This window comes from Phocoena sinus, chromosome 13 (assembly GCF_008692025.1).
Source record: "Phocoena sinus isolate mPhoSin1 chromosome 13, mPhoSin1.pri, whole genome shotgun sequence".
NCBI classification, from domain to species: Eukaryota; Metazoa; Chordata; class Mammalia; order Artiodactyla; family Phocoenidae; genus Phocoena; species Phocoena sinus.
The window spans coordinates 89,486,486-89,506,398 of NC_045775.1; the positions used below are offsets into that span (position 1 = coordinate 89,486,486).

General features: G+C 41.1%; 1 protein-coding gene across 1 annotated transcript; it reads left to right on the plus strand.

Moving 5' to 3' along the window:
- The first annotated feature begins 569 nt into the window (after positions 1 to 569).
- SLC5A7 (solute carrier family 5 member 7) lies at positions 570 to 16,359 on the plus strand. Its single transcript, XM_032652008.1, has 8 exons — positions 570 to 907; positions 5,116 to 5,229; positions 5,918 to 6,073; positions 9,569 to 9,717; positions 10,532 to 10,675; positions 13,770 to 13,923; positions 14,416 to 14,633; positions 15,649 to 16,359. The coding sequence occupies exons 1-8, from the start codon at positions 694 to 696 to the stop codon at positions 16,276 to 16,278; spliced, it is 1,779 nt and encodes a 592-aa protein (XP_032507899.1). The 5' UTR covers positions 570 to 693; the 3' UTR covers positions 16,279 to 16,359.
- Positions 16,360 to 19,913: the final 3,554 nt, after the last annotated feature.

Below are 19,913 nucleotides of genomic sequence, written 5' to 3' on the forward strand. Positions count from 1 at the left end.
AAAGGCGTTAGAACTTGGCATGTCTCTTCCAAGCGTCTTGTTTTTAGTGCCTCTGACGTTCCATTATGTTTTAGGCATTTCTGTATTTTAAATCGTTTTCTTGTATGTGCCATTAAGGGGGTGGAGGACAGATCGGAGGAACGGAGGACAGTGGATGGGGACAGTTGATCGGGAGGGAGACCCTTTAAACAACGCAACTCTTCAGTGGCTGCAGTAACTTAAACCTCGGGCACTTCACTTGTTGAAAATTGGAGGCCGTGTGGTTCTGAAATGGATTTCCCTAAAGCTGTTATTTTTCCCCCCAGATATTTGCATGTCACATTACTTCTGGAACAACTCCCTGAAGTTGTTTGAAAGGAGGGGTAGGATAATGAATGAATGAATATGGGTCAATTCTCAGAGTAATCTTTTATGATACACTTACACTACTGAGCAATTCTAGATTGAATAAGTACATAGTTCCAAAAAGCAAATACAGACACACTGTTTGTGTTTTCTCGACTGTTACTGAGTTAAAACACAAGACAAGGTTAATTTTACATTGCACGAATTTATTTAACACAAAATGATTATTCCTTAAACAGCATCTCCAATTTTTTCTGTTTCTTGCAAACCCAAAACAAGGTTCAGTTGTTGAATAGAAATAGATGGAAAGGACACTTGCTGGCAACCACAGGTGAACGTGTGGTTTCAATGTTCTTCTTTAAGTGGTACAGGATGTCAGGAGCCAGCACTTTCCAGGTGGAAGGGCTGATAGCCATCGTGGTGTTCTACCTTCTCATATTGCTGGTTGGAATATGGGCCGCGTGGAGAACCAAGAACAGCGGCAGCTCGGGGGAGCGCAGCGAGGCCATCATTGTGGGCGGCCGCGACATCGGGCTGCTGGTGGGCGGATTCACCATGACAGGTGGGTGCCGACGCGCCTACCCCTGCAGCCATCCCACCCTAGCTGCTCCAGGGACAAAGCAAATCTTGTTCTTTGTCCTTGGGGGATTCTCCGTGTTCACTACTTACATATTTAAAAAATAATGTTTTACATTTATTTAGAACAAAATTAAAACGGTTTCAACTCAGTAGCGCTGGAACTAATGATTTTATAATCAATTACTGGACAGAATATCAGTGAAACAAATCTGGGCTATCTGGGCTGTTGAGCAGGTGGAGGCAGTAAAAACAAAGGGGTGGAGGAACGTGCAGAAGTGCCTTAGCCTTACGAGTTGCGTCTCTGTGCATTAATGTGGTACTAGCAGCATCCCCTCCTGTTCATGGAGACAGGCGTAAAGCTGTGACTTTGACTTGTCTTAATGAATACTAACTAGCCAATGAACACTAACTAGTGATTTTAACTAACTAGTTAAAACTGAATAAATCAACATGGGGGCAGCCCAATTCCAAATTGATGGATGTCCTGTTTGGAAACCTTAGTCTCCCACGTAATGAAATAATTTACTCACAGGAAGACGATCACATGTTATGAATCCACGGCTCTGAGAAAAACATTCCCAGGAACATTGATACGAAATGAAAAAAAGCCAGGGTGTGTCCTAGTAGGAATCCCTCAGTTACCAGCTGCAGCTCTTGCCCATTCAAGCCTCTCTCTGCTGGGAGCCGTCTTTCCTCCTTTGCCCAGAGGCGGTTCTGATTAAGTGGTGGCTTGTTTTTCTTTTGTGTTCTTCTCGGTTGTTGAAAATAATATTGGAAAACAACAATTTAAAATTATATCTGTAACATCACCTGATATGTATTCACTGACAGCACACATCTCATTTTAGACTCAGTAAGTTCTTAAATGTTAGCGACATAATCCATACGAACAGGAACTCTCAGTGGATTAACATGAGGGGAGTGCTCAGTGGAAAAGTACCCCACTGCAAATCATACGGAGATGATGTCAAATTTCATTCCTGAAGTGCTGGTTAAAATTGATTCACCCTGTTTATCACAAAGTTTTCCAAGCCAGTCTGGGAAGACCGCATCCCTGTTTGGCCATCTGAAACCTATAATGTTGTAGAATAACTGATGGACGATCGATTCTACCTTTCAGATATTCACATCTTGTTTGTTTAACTCTTCACCAGCTGTACATGGTTCCGTTCAATCTTCATGACGTCACTATGGAAGGGCTCTGGTTACGTCAGGACCCAGCCTCCCGTGCTTAGTAAGGGCCAGAGCCAGGGCTACACCCAGGTCTGGCAGCCATGCCGGGGGGCCCCTGCAGTGACCACACCCAGCCCTCCACAGATCTCTCCCCACTTCTTTGTCAAGGTGCCCAGGGTAAAAACAGCTCTCTTGTACCCTCTGTTTCTAATTTTTTCTACACAGACACACATGCAGAAAAGAAATGTTTTGCAAAATATTTTCTGTGATGCACAACATACAAAGTTAGAAAAATACAGAAACATGAAGAATAAAAATCACCCACTTTCCTACCACCTGCAGATGTTTGCTGAAACGTTCACGCAGCTGTTCTTGTTTTTTCTCTTAGTATCCAACTGCTGACGAAGACACACCTTCACACCTTCATTGTCAGTTTTCATTAGAGCACAGACATTTCTTCTTTCCTCTAAAGATCCACATATGATACCGCATCTGAACCGCACTAAAGCATTGTAATTATATTTCCTTCAGATTTCTCCTCTGACAAAGAAAATAAGAAGAAAAGCAAAATAGAAGGACGAAGTTTTTGATTTCACTCAAACTGTTGAAAAGAATAAATGAGCTGTTGTATGCCAAAGTATTTTGTTCATTGTAAATTATGATCATGTTCTATTACTCTGATTTAAGAGTACATGTATTATGTCCGTAAAGATAATATTTCAGGATTTATCTTTTATCATTTAGAGTGATTTTTAATCTAACAGGCTATTAAAATGTATAGAAAAATTTTGAATTATTTCTTATAAAGCTGTTCGAGCTCAGCTTTTAAAGACTTTTTTTTCCCCTCAGAACTGAAAAGAGCCCTGATCAATATCATAGTTCAATTAAAATCTGAACCATATTATCTAAACCTTGTCAGATTCATTGATTGTACAAAGAATAAAGATTGAAAATAAAAATGCATATAACTTAAAAGAATTCTTGTTCTCACTCATGAATCTGACATGAAATATACAAACATGCAAAGGACCAGATGGATAAAAATGGAGGGGCTTTAGTCATAATAAGTAACCAAGTCTGCACTTCTATATTATAATATTTGCAATCATTCAGGTACCAGTTTTCTTTCTGGAAAGGGAGAGGAGACCTACACAATGAAAAATGATCGCTAGTAAGTGTTGTGCTTGTAAGACCGTCAGACGTTTACTTAATGCAGCAAAACATTGCTGGTGCGGAGTCAAGGGTCCCAGGTGCCAGGCGGAAGGTGACGTCTCAGGGGCTGTGCCTGTGAGAATCCGCTGCTCCAGGCCCTGGTTACTCGCCCAGTGAGGGGTGGGGGGAGTCTTTAAAATTTCGGCAGGGTTTAGGATGAGAAAAGCACATCATAGCATTTGTTATATATCAACACCACGGAAAAGCTACCGTGAAGACGGGGTGGTTGGTAAATACGCATTTGTCCGCTTGAGGATTTTGTATATAAACTCTCCACTTAAATGTCCTTAAATTTCCTTGGCAGGAAGGTCTTTTCACGTTGACTTTTAAAAATAAGATTAACCCTTGAACGTTCTCTCTGCTTTGCTTTGGATTTGGATTAAACGCCAGATAAATTTTGGCAAGAATATACATGTTATTTATTTTACTTACATTCTAACCGCGAAATTTCAGGGGACTTTCCAGAGTCAAATTTTATTCCCCACTGCATGGTACAGCCCAGAGTTCAGTCTCATATTTGACAAGCTTCATGCCAGCCTCTGTTCCTCATAATTTGACACAAATTCTACCTAGGGATTATTTTAAATGTTTTGACTATACTCTTAAAAGGATATAAACTGCAAAGATCTGAGTGTTCCAGTAACTTTGGCTTTTCAGCAAGAATCAACTAGTCTAGTGTCTTCTCAGAGAAAATGATAGCGTTTACAGAGCATTCTTGGCCCAAACTTGTTTAATCAAAACGTCTTTTCTTCGGTTCCATGGCCCTCTTCACTTATTACGCTACAGAAATGTTATTAAATAACATCTGAAGAAGACATATTTCTTATTATTCTTTATGAAATATCAAGCATCTCACTGAAAGACCCGGAGCGGAACAAAGAATCGCAGATGGGCATGCAGCCAATGCTGTAAATTCTCCTGAAGGCTGATCTAGCCCTAAGTGTAGGTCGGGTTCTTGGGATGACAGAGAGGGAAAAGGTAATTTAAGCTCACGTTAGGGCACCTGGCACCCACCTCCCTCCCCACTCCCTTAACAGCGTAAGGGAGTGAGTACAACTTCGTTATAATTCAGAATAGATTTGCCCAAATCCTATGCACCCAGCATGCTTACAAGGGTGACTCTACTGGTGAAACGCACACGCACACACACACACCCCTCCCACTCCTCGAGGACAACAGTCATGATCAAGAGAAAGATCAATACAATTAAAACAAAAGGCCCTTGAAATGAAGACACTTGACCCCATGTTATGGAGGCTGGGGGGAAGATCACAGTATTATTGAGGAGTAGTCATATAGTATTATATATTGTATGTGGTCTCAGACTTTATGATATAATAATATCATTTTAAAATGTCGATGACAATGGATTTAGAAAATATCTGGGGCAACACTGTTCCATGGAAATATGATGTAAGCCGCAAATCTAATCTGAAATCTTCTACATACCAGTTTAAAAAAACATTTAAAAAATAGGTGAATTAATGTAAATAATAGAATTGCTTAACGCAGTACATGGAAAATGTTTTTATTTTTTTTTTTTTTTCTTTTTTTTTTTTTTTAAATGTTTTTCTTTTGCCGTGTAACCATTACAAAAACAAAAATGAGGAAGCTTACATTTATTTTTCCATGCTAAGTCTTTGAAATCCGACGTGCCCTTTGCATTCTTCCAACACTTCAGACAAGCCATGTCTCCGGCGGCTGTGTCACCAGCCACTTGGTGTTCAGGGCCGCCGTGCGGGGCTGAGTGGGTCTCAGGGATGACAGGTATGACACGTCTTCCCCTCACTTCTCACTCTGTTTCAGCCACCTGGGTCGGAGGAGGTTACATCAATGGGACGGCAGAAGCCGTGTACGTTCCGGATTACGGTCTAGCGTGGGCTCAAGCACCAATTGGATACTCCCTTAGCCTGATTCTAGGTAAGCAGAGTTTACACCCGAGTGACTCAGTCAGTAAAGCATATAGATCAGGAGTATAAATAACAAGTGAAATAAGTCAAACGGTGTGAACCACTGTTGTGGGAAATGCTACCGGAAATCCCTAAGTAGCTGTTATCAGAAAGCAGTAACATTAACGTTTAGGTGATTGGATCTCTTGATTATGGAATATGTTTTTTCTTTCCAAAATAGTGTGGACATATCGTTAAAAATGAATCAACTTGAATTGTACCTGCATTTCATTTTGTAAATCAAACTAATAGAACGTCAAGAATATTACATAACAGAGAGCTCCTAAATTTCTTCACTTAGAACACTTTTGTTGGATCCTGTGCTTAATCAAATATCTGAATGCCCTGCTGGGTGGCACAAATACATTGAAGACATTTTACGAGTGCACTGCTGGTCCATGTGTCTCAATCCACACGCCGCTTCCATGCCATGTATGGCCGTGGATGCACACGACAATTGTGTTAAGAAGTTTCCACTTTGTTGCTGAATATTTCTAGGTCCTGTACTCACTGGATTTTGCAGACAGGTTCCTCAGCATGTATCAGTGTTGTAAAAAATTCATTTCCCTTCAGAAATTATATATAGTATAAGGTTGGCAAAGACTATTGTATTAGGGATTTTTCACTTTCTCATTAACGCTTGCTTTAATTTCCTTTAGGTGGTCTGTTCTTTGCCAAACCCATGCGTTCCAAGGGATATGTGACCATGTTAGACCCCTTTCAGCAGATCTATGGAAAGCGCATGGGAGGGCTCCTGTTCATTCCCGCACTGATGGGGGAAATGTTCTGGGCTGCGGCCATTTTCTCCGCCTTAGGTAAGGACCAAAGAACGTCGTTCTGTGCGCATCTCTGGTTGAATGAGCATCAGGTACACAGCTTTACTTTCTTCAGCCACAGGCCAGGCCACCCCCAACCTCCAGCACCTGGATTAATGCCACCACCCCCCTGCTTTTCTCCCATAAGACCCAATCTGATCACATCCCTTTCCTGCTTAAAACCAGGTCTTTGAACCAGGCTAGGAAGGCTTCTTACAACTTGGGCTTTTCCTTCTCCCTTCCTCCAGAATGGCAGTTCTGACCCTTTGCAAGCACACTGCCCTCTGCTTAGGACTCACGCCCCTCTTTCCTTTCTAGCCAACCAGGTAGTTTCTTCAGATCTGCTAGAGATGTCACTTCCTCAGGGCAGTCATCTTGAACCTGCTGGATGCCTTTCCCATGGGCTTCCTGAGGCACCAGGAATTCTGTTTCCATTGAATTTACCACTTTGTATGATTACGTGCCTATTTATCTATTTCCCAATTTCCAATCTCACAAAAGGAACTATCAATTTCTTGAAGGCAGGACCGGTGTCTTATTAACACTTACAGTCCTATCACAAATGAACGAATGAATGAATCACCTATAGCTACATGTTCTTCAAAAGAGAAAAAGGAAAACAACAATCCTTCCTTTCTCAGTGTAATCCCATTACATCTTAGACTGCTGGGTTGTAGACATATTCAGGGATTTGGAAAATGGACTTAGACTCTTTGGGGTCTAACTTACTATCAAGATCCATCAGTGCTGAGGACAGCCTGTCTTTGGTCCTTGGATTCTCAGCCCACTGATAGGACCTAGAAAATGAGAGATTTCAGTGGGAGATCTTCAGGTTCAGTACCCTCCCTGTTCATCAAGGAGAAATCTACACCGTCCTACTGAGTGTTGAGTTCCTTCCTGAAGACCAGCAGAGCTGGACGTTCCTTGTCCTTCCTCAGTGAGCCGTGTGTATGTGTGATACCCAGAACACGCTGTGTTACTCTCCATCTCCTCTTACAAATGGAAACAATGGGCTTATGTCTACAGTCAGACTTTAAGTGGACAAAACAAAAGTCAGATAAGATGAATTTCCTTCTCTGTTGTATATTAGACTACAAGCTAGTCTTCTGGTCTCCGTATTATCATCAGATCTGGTCTCTGTAATATCAGGTATTAGTTCACACCACTTTTCATTCCTGTCTCTCTAGACTATTCTAGACAGAATACAAAGTGTTCACTCTCACGGAATAAAGATCAACTTATATAACAGAGCCCTGACGGGAGAACAGAATGAATAATCTATTATTTCTAAAGTATTCTGGAAATTTAATAGCTAAACCGAACCTTGCTGCAATCAGTTATTTTTGTAAATACATGTGTCTACATCTGTGTGTGCCTGTCAACACATACGTAAAATATATTAATGTCTGTCCACACACACATGTCAAACAACATTTATGAAATATTACTGCTATTCTTGAAATATGTGCTCTGGTAAAGAGAATGTGTGTGGATTTTAAATTAACGCCTCTGTTTTCTTCAAAAATAATAGTTGGACGGAACTCAAAGTTAGTGTTTATTAGAAATAACTTGGGACGAGATCTTTCACCACCTTACTGTGAATATGTATAAGTGAGCGTAGCTCACCACTAAAGCTTAGGAGTATCTTAAACTACCTTCTTGGTATAAACAGACAACACCCTTACAGCTTCTTAAAGAAATGTACATTTACACTTTTAATGGCTCAATTCAGATAATTTTTATAACTTTATTTGCAGTATATTTAGTTTTACGGCTGCATAAGTTAATTAACATTTCACAACAGAGCTGGAAGTATAACTTTGATTTTACTCACGACAAATGATGGGGCGATTCAGAAAATATTTAGAGAAAAGATTCATCCCAACCTTAATAGTGGGACGAAAGTAGGTGACTTCTTTAAAACCACGGAGTTACAGCCAAATGGCAGCATTTACTAGGACCCGAAATCTTTCGGTTCCCCGTCTAGTGATCTTTCTTCTATAATATACAGCCTCCCTACGTGTAGGATTAATAGAAGTTTCACAAAAGGGTGGGAAATTAAACAGCATTCAAAAGAGGTTGGGTAATGATTGGACTTTTCATAATTCATGGGGTATGACTCTAAAATGTTGTTCTTAAAGTAGAGAACTAGACCAAAGATGAATGACAAAGAATTGTGACTGAAGTTTCAACATGTAGTAATCGTCTCAGGAGAAAAAAACAATAACTTGTTAAATGTCCATATACAACAGTAATTCAGTCAGTTACCCAAAGTCACTTGCAAATAACTGACCGCTTTCCCTTGTCTTCCTCTCCCAATTCCTTACTGGGCATTTCCTTTCCTCAACCGGTTTTTATGCAAGAAAGTAATTCAATTTTGATACCGAAGCCAAAGCACTAAGAAAAAATTTCTTGAAAAATATTTTGCATTGTTATCTTAGATCAAAATATACTGCTCTTTAGATAATGGATTTTTCATCTCGGGTGGGCTGCCTATGCTATTAGCGTGCCATTGAGAAGAGATAGTAGAATGCAAGATTGCAAGTAATGATTCAAAGAAATCACAGATTTGTTGCATGTATGTTAACGTGGCAGGAATATCATTGCTGCGTTTAATAATACGAAATATAAATGATACCACTTTTGAAAAGAACAGGGAAAGGGTGTGTAGGGCAGCAAGTGAATTCTGAACTGGTGGTCCAAGAACTGCAGTGGTCCAGCTGTCCACACCATAACATTCTATTGGAAATGCAGACACCAACAAACATAGTAAACAAAGTCAGAAAGTCAGAAAAGCATAGATTGACTTCTAAGGCAGGGTTACAATTTTGATGATGAAAATTACTTTAAAACGTGATGCTAAAATCTACAGCTCTTCAGTGCACTGGCGTCCTAGAGACAAGACTGGAATTCTCTGGCAAACAAATAAAATAAGTCCTCTTTCCCAAAGTTGAAAAAGTTGCAAGGAACAAGTCACCAATTTTATTATTTTCTCCTACAAGTTTGTTTCAAACCTTGGTACCTTTTACCATGTGTCATCTAGTAAAAGCTGGCTGAGGTCAGAGTTAACGCAAAAGAGCAAATGAATGCTGATTGTGAACTGTGGAGATGGGTGGTTATGCTTGTCATAAAGCCTTATTTTTCTCATGAATGTGAGTAAATATACTGCATATGTTCAAAAGAGTCAGAGTTTCAGGTAGTTGGTGGCATTGCTGCGGGATCTTCTAGTAGTGTTCAGTGTAGTATGTGTCATGGATCTGGAATCAAATCGTGAATTTCAGGTGTCCCCACACAAACAAGTGAGCAAAGCACTAATTTCAGAAAGAAAGAAGGTTTTTAAACGTATGCATATATATATGTATATATATGTGTGTGTGTGTATGTATGTATATGTATGTATGTAAATGCAGATACGTGTGTGCATATTCCGTTTACTGAGATGGAAGAATTTGAATGTGAGACTTCACCTGGGCTGTTCTCATCCAATCCCTCCAGGAGCCACTATCAGCGTGATCATTAGCGCCGATGTACGCGTGTCCGTCATCGTCTCCGCCCTTATTGCCACGCTGTACACCCTGGTGGGCGGGCTTTACTCCGTGGCCTACACAGATGTCGTTCAGCTCTTCTGCATTTTCGTGGGACTGGTAAGTGGGGCCGTTCACAGACTTTCCTTCTTCCTTCCTTCCCTTCTTCCTTTCCTTCTCTCTTCTCTTCCTTCTTTCCTTCCTTTCTCCTTTTGTGAAAGATAATGTGGTATTTTATACTAACTCAGCAAAAATTAACAGAAATGCTATTTTCCCATCACGCGTAATACACAGTAAGTCGTATACTTTTGGCAATTTTTCATTTCTCTGTGGATCAACTGGATGACAAACCTCTAGTCACGTTGTGAGATTTTGACAGAAAAGTGCCCTCAGTTAAGTCTTAGCAAGGTCTAGGGCTTCCTCTCCTTCATGCCTCCACTTGATGGAAACACATGTGGGATCTCCCTTGAATAACTTCCCTCAGAGTTAAAATTTAAATCTTGACACTAATCTGTATTTGTCTCTTAACCCTTCCTTATATTAGTTTTGGTTAATCCATGAAACTGCTCATGGGACATAGAAATTCTTTTCAATCAAATCTTCTCGGTCACTTTAAGGAATGGATATCTTCTTCCAATTCTAAGGAAACACAAAACGTTTATGTATAAACATATGTCAAGTTCTCAAATTCAGCGTTTTCTTCCCAAAGGTCTCTGGTGGCTGCTCTAACGTGAAATGGCATCGCTAGCACAGAGGTTATGTGCTCCTCTAACTCTCCTAAGTCAGTGTTTCTCGGTGTCCCACAGAGAACATGGTTCTTCCCTGAACACGAGGAACACTGAGCTGTGCCATCTACGAGAAAAAACTAATAAACTAAATCTTGCACGTCCCAGACAGTCACACGGCCTAACGCTCTCCCGCGCTCTGGTTGCAGTGGATCAGCGTCCCCTTCGCTCTGTCACATTCTGCGGTTGCTGACATCGGGTTCACGGCCGTGCACACCAAGTACCAGAAGCCCTGGCTGGGGACCATTGAGCCGTTTGAAGTCTACACGTGGCTCGATAGCTTTCTGTTGTTGGTAAGTGATGCTCTTACCCGAGGAATGCACTCTCACTTGTCCTAAAGTCAAACGCGCTTCCAAGACTTTAGTGTTTATATGTAACACTGAAATGCGTGCTCCTGTCCGTTTCTGGGTTGACTGCTTCCTGCTGGAAGAAGGATGGGGGCACTGACAAGTGTCAAAGCGATCACTTCCCTGGGGCTATGTGTGGTGTGTCCACACTGTGCTGAACACCACGCCCTACTGCCGGATACCTCCCCCAACCTGAGAGCCACACCATCTAAAAATTCCATTTTGTATCCTGGTCTAAGGCATTAAAATCCAACTTCTTCTGAAATAAGTAACTCATTCAGTCTCTAATTAAATTTGTGGTGTCATAAGGCCTTAAGTGCATGAGATACGTAGGGAAGGGAGGTGTCACCCAGGACAGATGCCCAGAAAGAAGGCTGGGAGGTCAGGCAGCTGGGAATGTGCAGAACCTGTGGGTGAAGGTGGTGGCCTTGAGGGGTGGGCATGGAAGAAATCAAGGCAGATCACAGATTGAGGGGGAGGGAGTACCAAAGAACCTCTCCCTCAGAGATTTGGTGACTCTGTGATTTTGCTAGAGGGGTTATGTATTTTTAAAAAAAAACAATGTATTTGATTTCAAAGTAAGCAATAGATTAATTGTTATCAAATTAAGGGGAAATTGTTTACGTTTGTTCCCTTTTTAGAAGATTCACAATATTTTGTGATTTCATTTTGTGTCTCTGGCATTTTGTTAAATTTTAACACTGAAAGTAGGTGTGTCTGCCCCCATGAAGAACTTACTGGTAAGAAGACAGGAAAACATGTAAACTGATGTTTCCAGTGGCGGGGAGGAGGGCTTTTTCCCCAACGATTGTTAAGAAATGCATTTGGCTGAAATTTTTCGGGCATGGTTTACAATTATGAATCGAATGGAGAAGGCGATTAAATATTATATGTATGTATAATTTTACCTTCATGGCTGGTGTATTTTATGGTTATATGGGAGAGATGATGAGACTTAGAAAAACTAGGCAATTTTTTGATTACCAGTCACACCATTGTCTGAGTGACAGATTGAAACAGAGAACCAAGACCCCAAAGTCCTTTCTCCTACACCACACTTTAGTCCTCGGATTTACTCATCTTCAGGATAAGGCATTATATCCAATGATTGCTACAGTTTCTCCCAACTCAAAAAAATTGTATGACTAAGTCATGTTCATCCTTCAAATTGTGAGATAAATTGAAATGAAATAATAGATGCGGAATGACTGACCGAATAAATAAACTGTAGATGCGAGCCTTGAAACGTTTCACCAATGGTCTCTGATCTTCCAGTTGCCATGGAAATGACTTGTCAAGTCCTGCTGATGGTAATCTAGAGGCATCTGCCCGTCCCACCCTAAACTTCCCCCGTCCCTATATTAGCACTAGATCAAGCTCCTGGATCACCTGGCCCTATTGTGACAGCCCCTCACTGGTCTCCCCGCTGGCAGCCCACCCACATCCCACCCCTCCAAGCCCATTTCTACCTTTCCATCAGAGCTCCTGTTTGTCAGTGGAGGCCAGATTTTACCTGACTTACAAACCTGGATGACCTAAATGTCCATAGACACAGGTATGTAAATTATATCAATTCACATAGTCATTGAAATTATTGACGAAATATTCATCGACATGGAAGATGTCAATGATATACTGATTTACAGGTTGCAAAACAAAAGGAAAAGTTTTGGAAGCATATAGATTTGAGGCATGGGATGATGAATCTTAGAATTTCTTCTTTTGCCTTTGTTTTGTTTTGTTTGTTTGTTCTGCATTTGAGCTTGTTTGGCTTTTATAAGAAGGAAATTGTTCTGGAGCCAATATGTGATTGGCACAGATGTGACAATAATAAACAAGACAGATATCCCAGAACTCGGAGCCGGTGAGAGAGACAGACAATCAAAGAAGCAACTTCAATACATTGTGATGTGGGAAGTTCCCTCCTCAATTCACTCACTCACATGATAAATATTTACTGAACACTGACCCTACGCCAGTGAGAGGATGCTCCAGCCTCCTCTCTCACCACCCACACACACCCTGACCTCTACCCATACCAAACACACGGTGGTCTAATGGCTGCCTCTTTGTTTTTTTCTTTTTCATATTGGGTTCTTTCCCAAGAACTCTCCTCCCTCTCCATCTCCACCTAGTGACACCCTCTTGATACTTAAGGGGACTCAAATGCTCTTTCTGTATGGTTACCATGGTTACCATGCCTGTCTTCCTCCCACCTTTCCCCTCCGTTACCCCCAGATGACTGTTTCTCATTATTGTTCCCATATGTACCTCTTTAGAGCATCGACAAATTACACGCAAGTTCAGTGTCTCCAAGCTTTTTTATTGTATATCCTCAATAAGGATGTTAAGCACACCCCCAAGGTAGGGATAGGAATTATAAACTGCTTATATGTACTGTACTAGCACATTGTGGAAATCATTTAATAAAACAACAATATTTAGGTATGAGGTAGAAATGAAAATAAAGAGAAATTCCAGTATCTTCTTGATGCTCTATATTGTCTTGAGCCTCTGCACACCCCCGTCTAGAAAACACCATAATGCATTGACCCTCCCAGTGGACAGTGGTGTCAAGAGCAGGAATTTTTCACTCATCTCTGGGCTCTGACAGCCATTACATTGCCTGGCACGTGATTGGAATCCAGAAATATTCACTGGGTGTTTTGAATCAAATGAAACTTCATGTTTTCAGAATCTTAATTTTTTGAGATAATTTTGTGGCTGTTAAAACTTCCAGGTAAGAACAAATTGAAGGTTTCTGGGTAGTTGTGTATAATGCAGCTTAAAGTAGGTAAATTAAGCAAAAGAAAATATTGTGCATAAATAATTATGAGAGAAAAGAACTTGAGAAATTCTGCACAACTGAACCTATGACGGTGACTTAGTGACAGCAGTGTAGACAGGTGGCATGTAGGACCATTTTCTACCCTTCAGAGCCATGCATGTGACCATTCTGAATGTGATTGTTAAAAAAAAAAATACCTAATAGATGCTATTTGCCTCCAATTCATTTTGAGTCCCCGTGGTTCCCACGCAGATGCTGGGTGGAATCCCATGGCAAGCCTACTTCCAGAGGGTCCTGTCTTCATCCTCAGCCACCTACGCTCAAGTGCTGTCCTTCCTGGCAGCTTTTGGGTGCATGGTGATGGCTCTGCCAGCCATACTCATTGGAGCCATTGGCGCATCAACAGGTAAATCTCCCGCAGCTTCACTGACTGACTCACTTAGGCTTCATCCAAGTCACCAGTTACCCCTCAGCTGCCCTCCCTCCCCCACACAGTCAATGGTTCCTCGTCTGTTCATAGATCTACCCTTGTAATATGTCAACCAATGGTCTTATATTTCAGACACCACTGTAACATTGAAGATGAGAAATATGTATTAAATATGTAATTTATATATATATATTTCACACCACCATATTCTGTTCAGATCTTGTGCCTAAGACTAGCCTGTAACCCATCAGAAGCTGGAATATATGAGGCAATTTCACTGGACCAGTACATGGACTTCCCACCTAATTAAACTAACATGCCCTGTTAGACTAATTCGATTTCCCACTGATTAGACGAGTTTATAGGTTCTGATTTTATTTTGAAAGCTACCTAGTAAATAGGATGACCCCAGATGGCTGGCTGGCTGGCTGGCTCTTTGGTTGTTGTGTTTGTTGTTTCTATCCACAGACTGGAGCCAGACCGGATACGGGCCTCTCGACCCCAAGGACAACCAACAGTCAGACATGATCTTGCCGATTGTCCTGAAGTATCTCTGCCCCATGTACATTTCTTACTTTGGTCTTGGAGCCGTTTCTGCTGCTGTCATGTCATCAGCAGATTCTTCCATCTTGTCAGCAAGTTCAATGTTTGCTCGCAACATCTACCAGCTTTCCTTCAGACAAAATGTAAGAACAGTTTTTGCTTTTTTTTGCGGTAGTAAGAACAGTTTTTTCAACATAACGCTATTGCTCTTATTCTCATCCTTGCAGTTACTATGTAGGTGTTTCTCTATACTTATTAATAGTCTGCATGAAAATCTGACCCTACTTTGATTCAGCGCTTTACTTACGCTGTATATGAGGTTTTTAATGCATGTTGTCATTCACGCTAATACTGAAGGGCACTAAGCAGTATAACCATTTCCCAAGAGGTACAGTCATCTTGCAATAATTTAAACGTCTTCTCTTTCTAATGAACGAGCAATGAAACCGAAAATAACTTAGAAAAACTCTGAGTTTAACTAAATACGATGAGAAATTCAGGAACCCTGGCAGAGCAGAAGATAACGAGTAATTATTTCATGGGTGCTGGTCTCACACCTGTGTGCTCTTCACTCGAACCCCAAGTCCTCCTCTGTGAGAAAACAGCGTCTCAGTTTGATTCTCCTTATCGAATGCCAGGGCGCATAGCAGCACAATCGTACTCACGGAGGGGCCCAGAGCCCCCCTCCACCTTCTTCCTTGACTGAGGCTCGCCTTTCTCTAGGTTTTCTAGGTCATAGTTAACAAAATGGTCCCACTTGTTTTTTAAGGCGGTTACCCTCCAGGAAGAGAGGAAGACAGATAGGCCACAACCTCTCACTGCCACGTGAAAAACTATTCCTTAACGTGGAAAGTAAAGAAATCCTCCCTTGTGTTATCCTTCCCCTACGAGGACCCGGCGCGCATCTCACGTCTCTCCCTCTGACATTCAGCCAGTGGCCTCTGCTTACCGCGAAGCCTCTCGCAAGGTCGCCCGGGGAGGCTGCCTAGACTGCTCGCTTCACATGCTGTGGTTTCGGCTGGTTTTACCCATAGACTGAGCCTTTTGAACCAGGGGGATTCTTTAGAGCAGCTTTAAAACACAGGAAGGCATCTCATTCTCCTCCTAGAGGAGCCAGCACGTCCTGAGAAAAACTGACTCGATGTCGGTTTCTTGCAGGCTTCCGACAAGGAGCTCGTCTGGGTCATGCGCATCACGGTGTTCGTGTTCGGAGCTTCCGCAATGACCATGGCCTTGCTGACGAAGACGGTGTACGGGCTCTGGTACCTCAGCTCCGACCTCGTGTACATCATCATCTTCCCGCAGCTGCTCTGCGTGCTATTCATCAAGGGGACCAACACGTATGGCGCCGTGGCAGGTTACGTTTCTGGCCTTTTCCTGAGAGTAACCGGCGGGGAGCCCTACCTGAACCTGCAGCCCTTGATCTTTTACCCTGGTTATTACATTGATAAAAGTGGCATATATAATCAGAGATTCCCATTTAAGACCCTTGCCATGGTGACCTCGTTCTTATCCAACATTTGCATCTCTTATTTAGCCAAATACCTATTTGAAAGTGGAACCTTGCCACCAAAATTAGATGTATTTGATGCTGTCGTTGCAAGGCACAGTGAAGAAAACATGGATAGGACAATTCTGGTCAGAAATGAAAATATTAAGCTAGACGAACTTGTACCTGTGAAGCCTCGGCAGAGCATAGCTCTCAGCTCGACTTTCACCAATCAGGAGGCCCTCCTCCACATGGATTCCAGCCCAGAGGGGTCTGGGACTGAAGATAATTTACAATAAACACATCCTCACTGCTTTCCTAGACAGAGCTCTATAGCAGGCTAGTCCCGGAAGGGTGGTTTGCGGCATATAAAATATATTTTAAAGATATCGTTCAGGAGGACAAAACTCCATATACTAGTGTAATTGCACATCCAAGACAAGCCAGAAGGAAGCACCCCTGAAGCAGCATCTCTCTCTCCCTCGTGGACACATCTCACCCTCATTTGATTTCGACTCTCAGTAGTTTTGTTAAGTATTCAAACATGAATAAAACCCCACTCAAAGGATGGAGAGCCAAAAAGAGTGTTCACCTTTCTTATGTTAAAAGGAAGTCGATGTGAGAAAGCCAAGGAGACTGGGGAGCCTTGATCGCGACCTTGTTTGTGAATGCCCTGTGAGTCTAGTTTAACTCTCACCCTGAAGTTGTGAGAATAAATCCCCATCACTCCAGTGAATGGTGCAGTGAATTAATCAGCTGATTCCCTGACGTGATGAGTAATTCCTTCTTCATGTTCTTAATTATAACGTTCGCTGAATATGCGATTTGTCTTTCTTTTAGTAGTGGTATGTATTATTCTGAGTGCAGGCAAAGCAGACACACAAAAAAATATTGTGTAGTGGCATTTCTTGACATGCGAGATGATAGGAAAGTAGATTCCGTCCCGACAGAGGATCATGGTTCCTTTGGGTGTGTCTAAAACTACCATATGACTACCATATGCATTGGGGAAAGTGCCTACAGAGAGAAAGGCGTGATTATTAGTCTAAAACTACCATACGACTACCATATGCATTGGGGAAAGTGCCTACAGAAAGAAAGGCGCGATTATTCGGCAACCTTACAGCAAGAAATCAAGAAGGCCACTAAGTAGAAAGTGACAGGAACAACAGTGAACTTTTACCTTCATCTGAAGTTTAGAAAATTTTGCTTCATGAGAAAAGAAGTAATCTGTTGACTTGCTACGTATTAGTATTGGAAGTGAAATTGAGCCGTTTGTAAGGTGAGATAGCCACACACCTTAAGCTGCTTAGTGAGAGGCAAACCACACCTCCTGATGGTAGTAAGATTAGAAAAACGAAACCACTCGATTTTGAATGTTAGTTAATGAGGATGATTTAGCGTCAAGAGAGCTACCCTGTGGCTCTTTTTTGCAAAAACCAGTCTTAGGTACTGGACAGATCACCACTACAAATTGTATATCGTGAATTTTAAAATGCGGAAGAAAGGAGAAAGTAAAATTAAGTCCTAAAGGGAAGAAGGACTTAATTTTAACATTTGGTGTCTACATAACTTTCATGAGGTTGGTCATTAAATATTATTTTACTCCTTTTCTGGAGTTAAAAAAATATGTGTATATTTATATGTAATGGTTTGTATCCATTTTCGAATTTTAAATGATTTCCCATCAGTCACATTATAGAAATAACTGGAGCTGCGTCTACAAGAGCAGAGTGAGCTGATCAGCGGAAAAATTATCTAAGCATTTGATCCAGTTAAAGAAAGGCAGCCTGAATTATTCAAACTAAAGCACTTTTTCCAAAAAATATTTCTTTTTTTGTGATTCACAGACAAAGTGAAAATTCAGTGTTCGACATTAAGTATAAAAGTCATGTTTGCTAGAATTCCTTTTTTTATTGCAATTGTCCAAAATTTTTATTGCAACTGTTTGCTAGAATTCCTTTTTTTATTGCAATTGTCCAAAAGCATCAAATAATACTCTCCTTCGTTATTAAACATGAATTAAATTTACAGGGTAATTTTTTAAATGTGAAATTAAATAATTTTATATGTTGTCATTCCCATATTTTTAATGCTTTAGCCAAGCTTGATGGTAAATGTGACATTGCATTCAGAATCTTTATAAAACATTGTCTGTAACCTAAATGAAAAGGGAATTTTTTTGTACCCATCTCTTTGCTCAGAATGGAGTGCTTGGACAGGAGCACAATTTTGGAACCAGTAAGTGTGGGAGTCCCAAGTTTCTCGGACATGGGTTGAGAGAAGAAACAGGGGCAGGAAACACAGTTTTTAAAAACTACAAAGGTGGCAATTTTTGACAGGTGAAGGTAGTTAATTGATGGGGACTGCAGCTCCTGGCAAGTGTGATGCTTCATGTGTGCCTCTTTCCAGCACTCTACCTGAATATTATTTTCACCCACTCCGTCACCATAAAGTTTTGTTTCAACCCCTTTAGGCACATGCTTCCACAGAAACACATCACCCACGTTATAGCAGAGTGAAACAGGGAAGTATGGTCTCTACCGATATTATATTTTACAGTTTTGTTGGGCAACAGTTGTCCAAATGACCATATTTAAATCCAGTGAAAAAGAATTAATACTAATAGTGAAAATTTCTTCCATTCCATTCATTTTGTAATAGTAGAAAGATAAAGGGGGAAAAGCATTTACCTTGTGCAAGATATTAAAAACTAGAAAACTTAAATAATTTAAGCTAATAAGTAATGTTCTGTGTTTATTTAACTTAGTCTTTCTTTCCTACTCTCAAACTAGATATACAAAAAAAAAACTAGGTTAGGGTAAAATACACCAGTAAATGGCTAAATATTAGCAAGATGATTCTTTTAAAAGGACAAAAAAAAAGTTGAGGATCAAAAGGAATGAAACAACAGTCGTAGGGTCTTTATTTAGGATCATTTACACACAAACCCCCCCCGTTTCTAAGGAAGGAACAAAATTGTGAAACATGGTAGACAACGCTTTACGCTCATCATTTGCTCCGTCTCGACATCGTGGGTAATGCGCACGGCTTTGTAGTCTTTTGTCTTTCCTCAGTGGGCCTAATTTTCAAAAACCCGTTCTCAATGATAATAAAACAGCAACATCTCAGACACTGGGTGCATTAACCTTTGGAGGCAATACCTGTGGATAAAGCGTTAGAAGAAAACACATTTTGTTTGTTTGTTTGTTTGTTTCGGTACGCGGGCCGTGGCCTCTCCCGTTGCGGAGCACAGGCTCCGGACGCACAGGCTCAGCGGCCATGGCTCACGGGCCCAGCCGCTCCACGGCACGTGGGATCTTCCCGGACTGGGGCACGAACCCGTGTCCCCCGCATCGGCAGGCGGACTCTCAACCACTGCGCCACCAGGGAAGCCCCTAAAACACATATTTTATTTTCATACTTTTACAATAAGTGTGACATGTTTCTTGTGTCATTTTAGTGTTTCTTTTCACACATGCTTTTCAAAATATCCAGCTTGTAGCCGGACCGAAGTGTTAGGAACAAACTTTCAAACACTCCGTGTTAACATCCAACTTCACTGCTACTCTTGTAAGTAGTGAATTCGATGTGACTATCAAATGACTGTAAGCTTGAAATAAGTGAGTCTAATGTAATGGCTGTTAGCTTGTTTTATTTGGAGATAATGAAGTAGCACCTGTATTTTAAACATAAACGCGACTTTTTCTTTTTAGTCTTTAAGAAAGTTTACGCTGGTATAATGTATAATTTATTGTAAGTTTGCTACTGGACAGATACATATAATAGTTCTAAACATATATTTTTGTCTGTCAAAGTATTATATAAATTGTGCTTAAAATAAGTAGACTTGCAACTGTCTGTAAATGTCTGAAACGTAACGGTACTGGATTAACTTGTGCTGGCGCAGTTCAGGATATTACCGTCTAGGCTC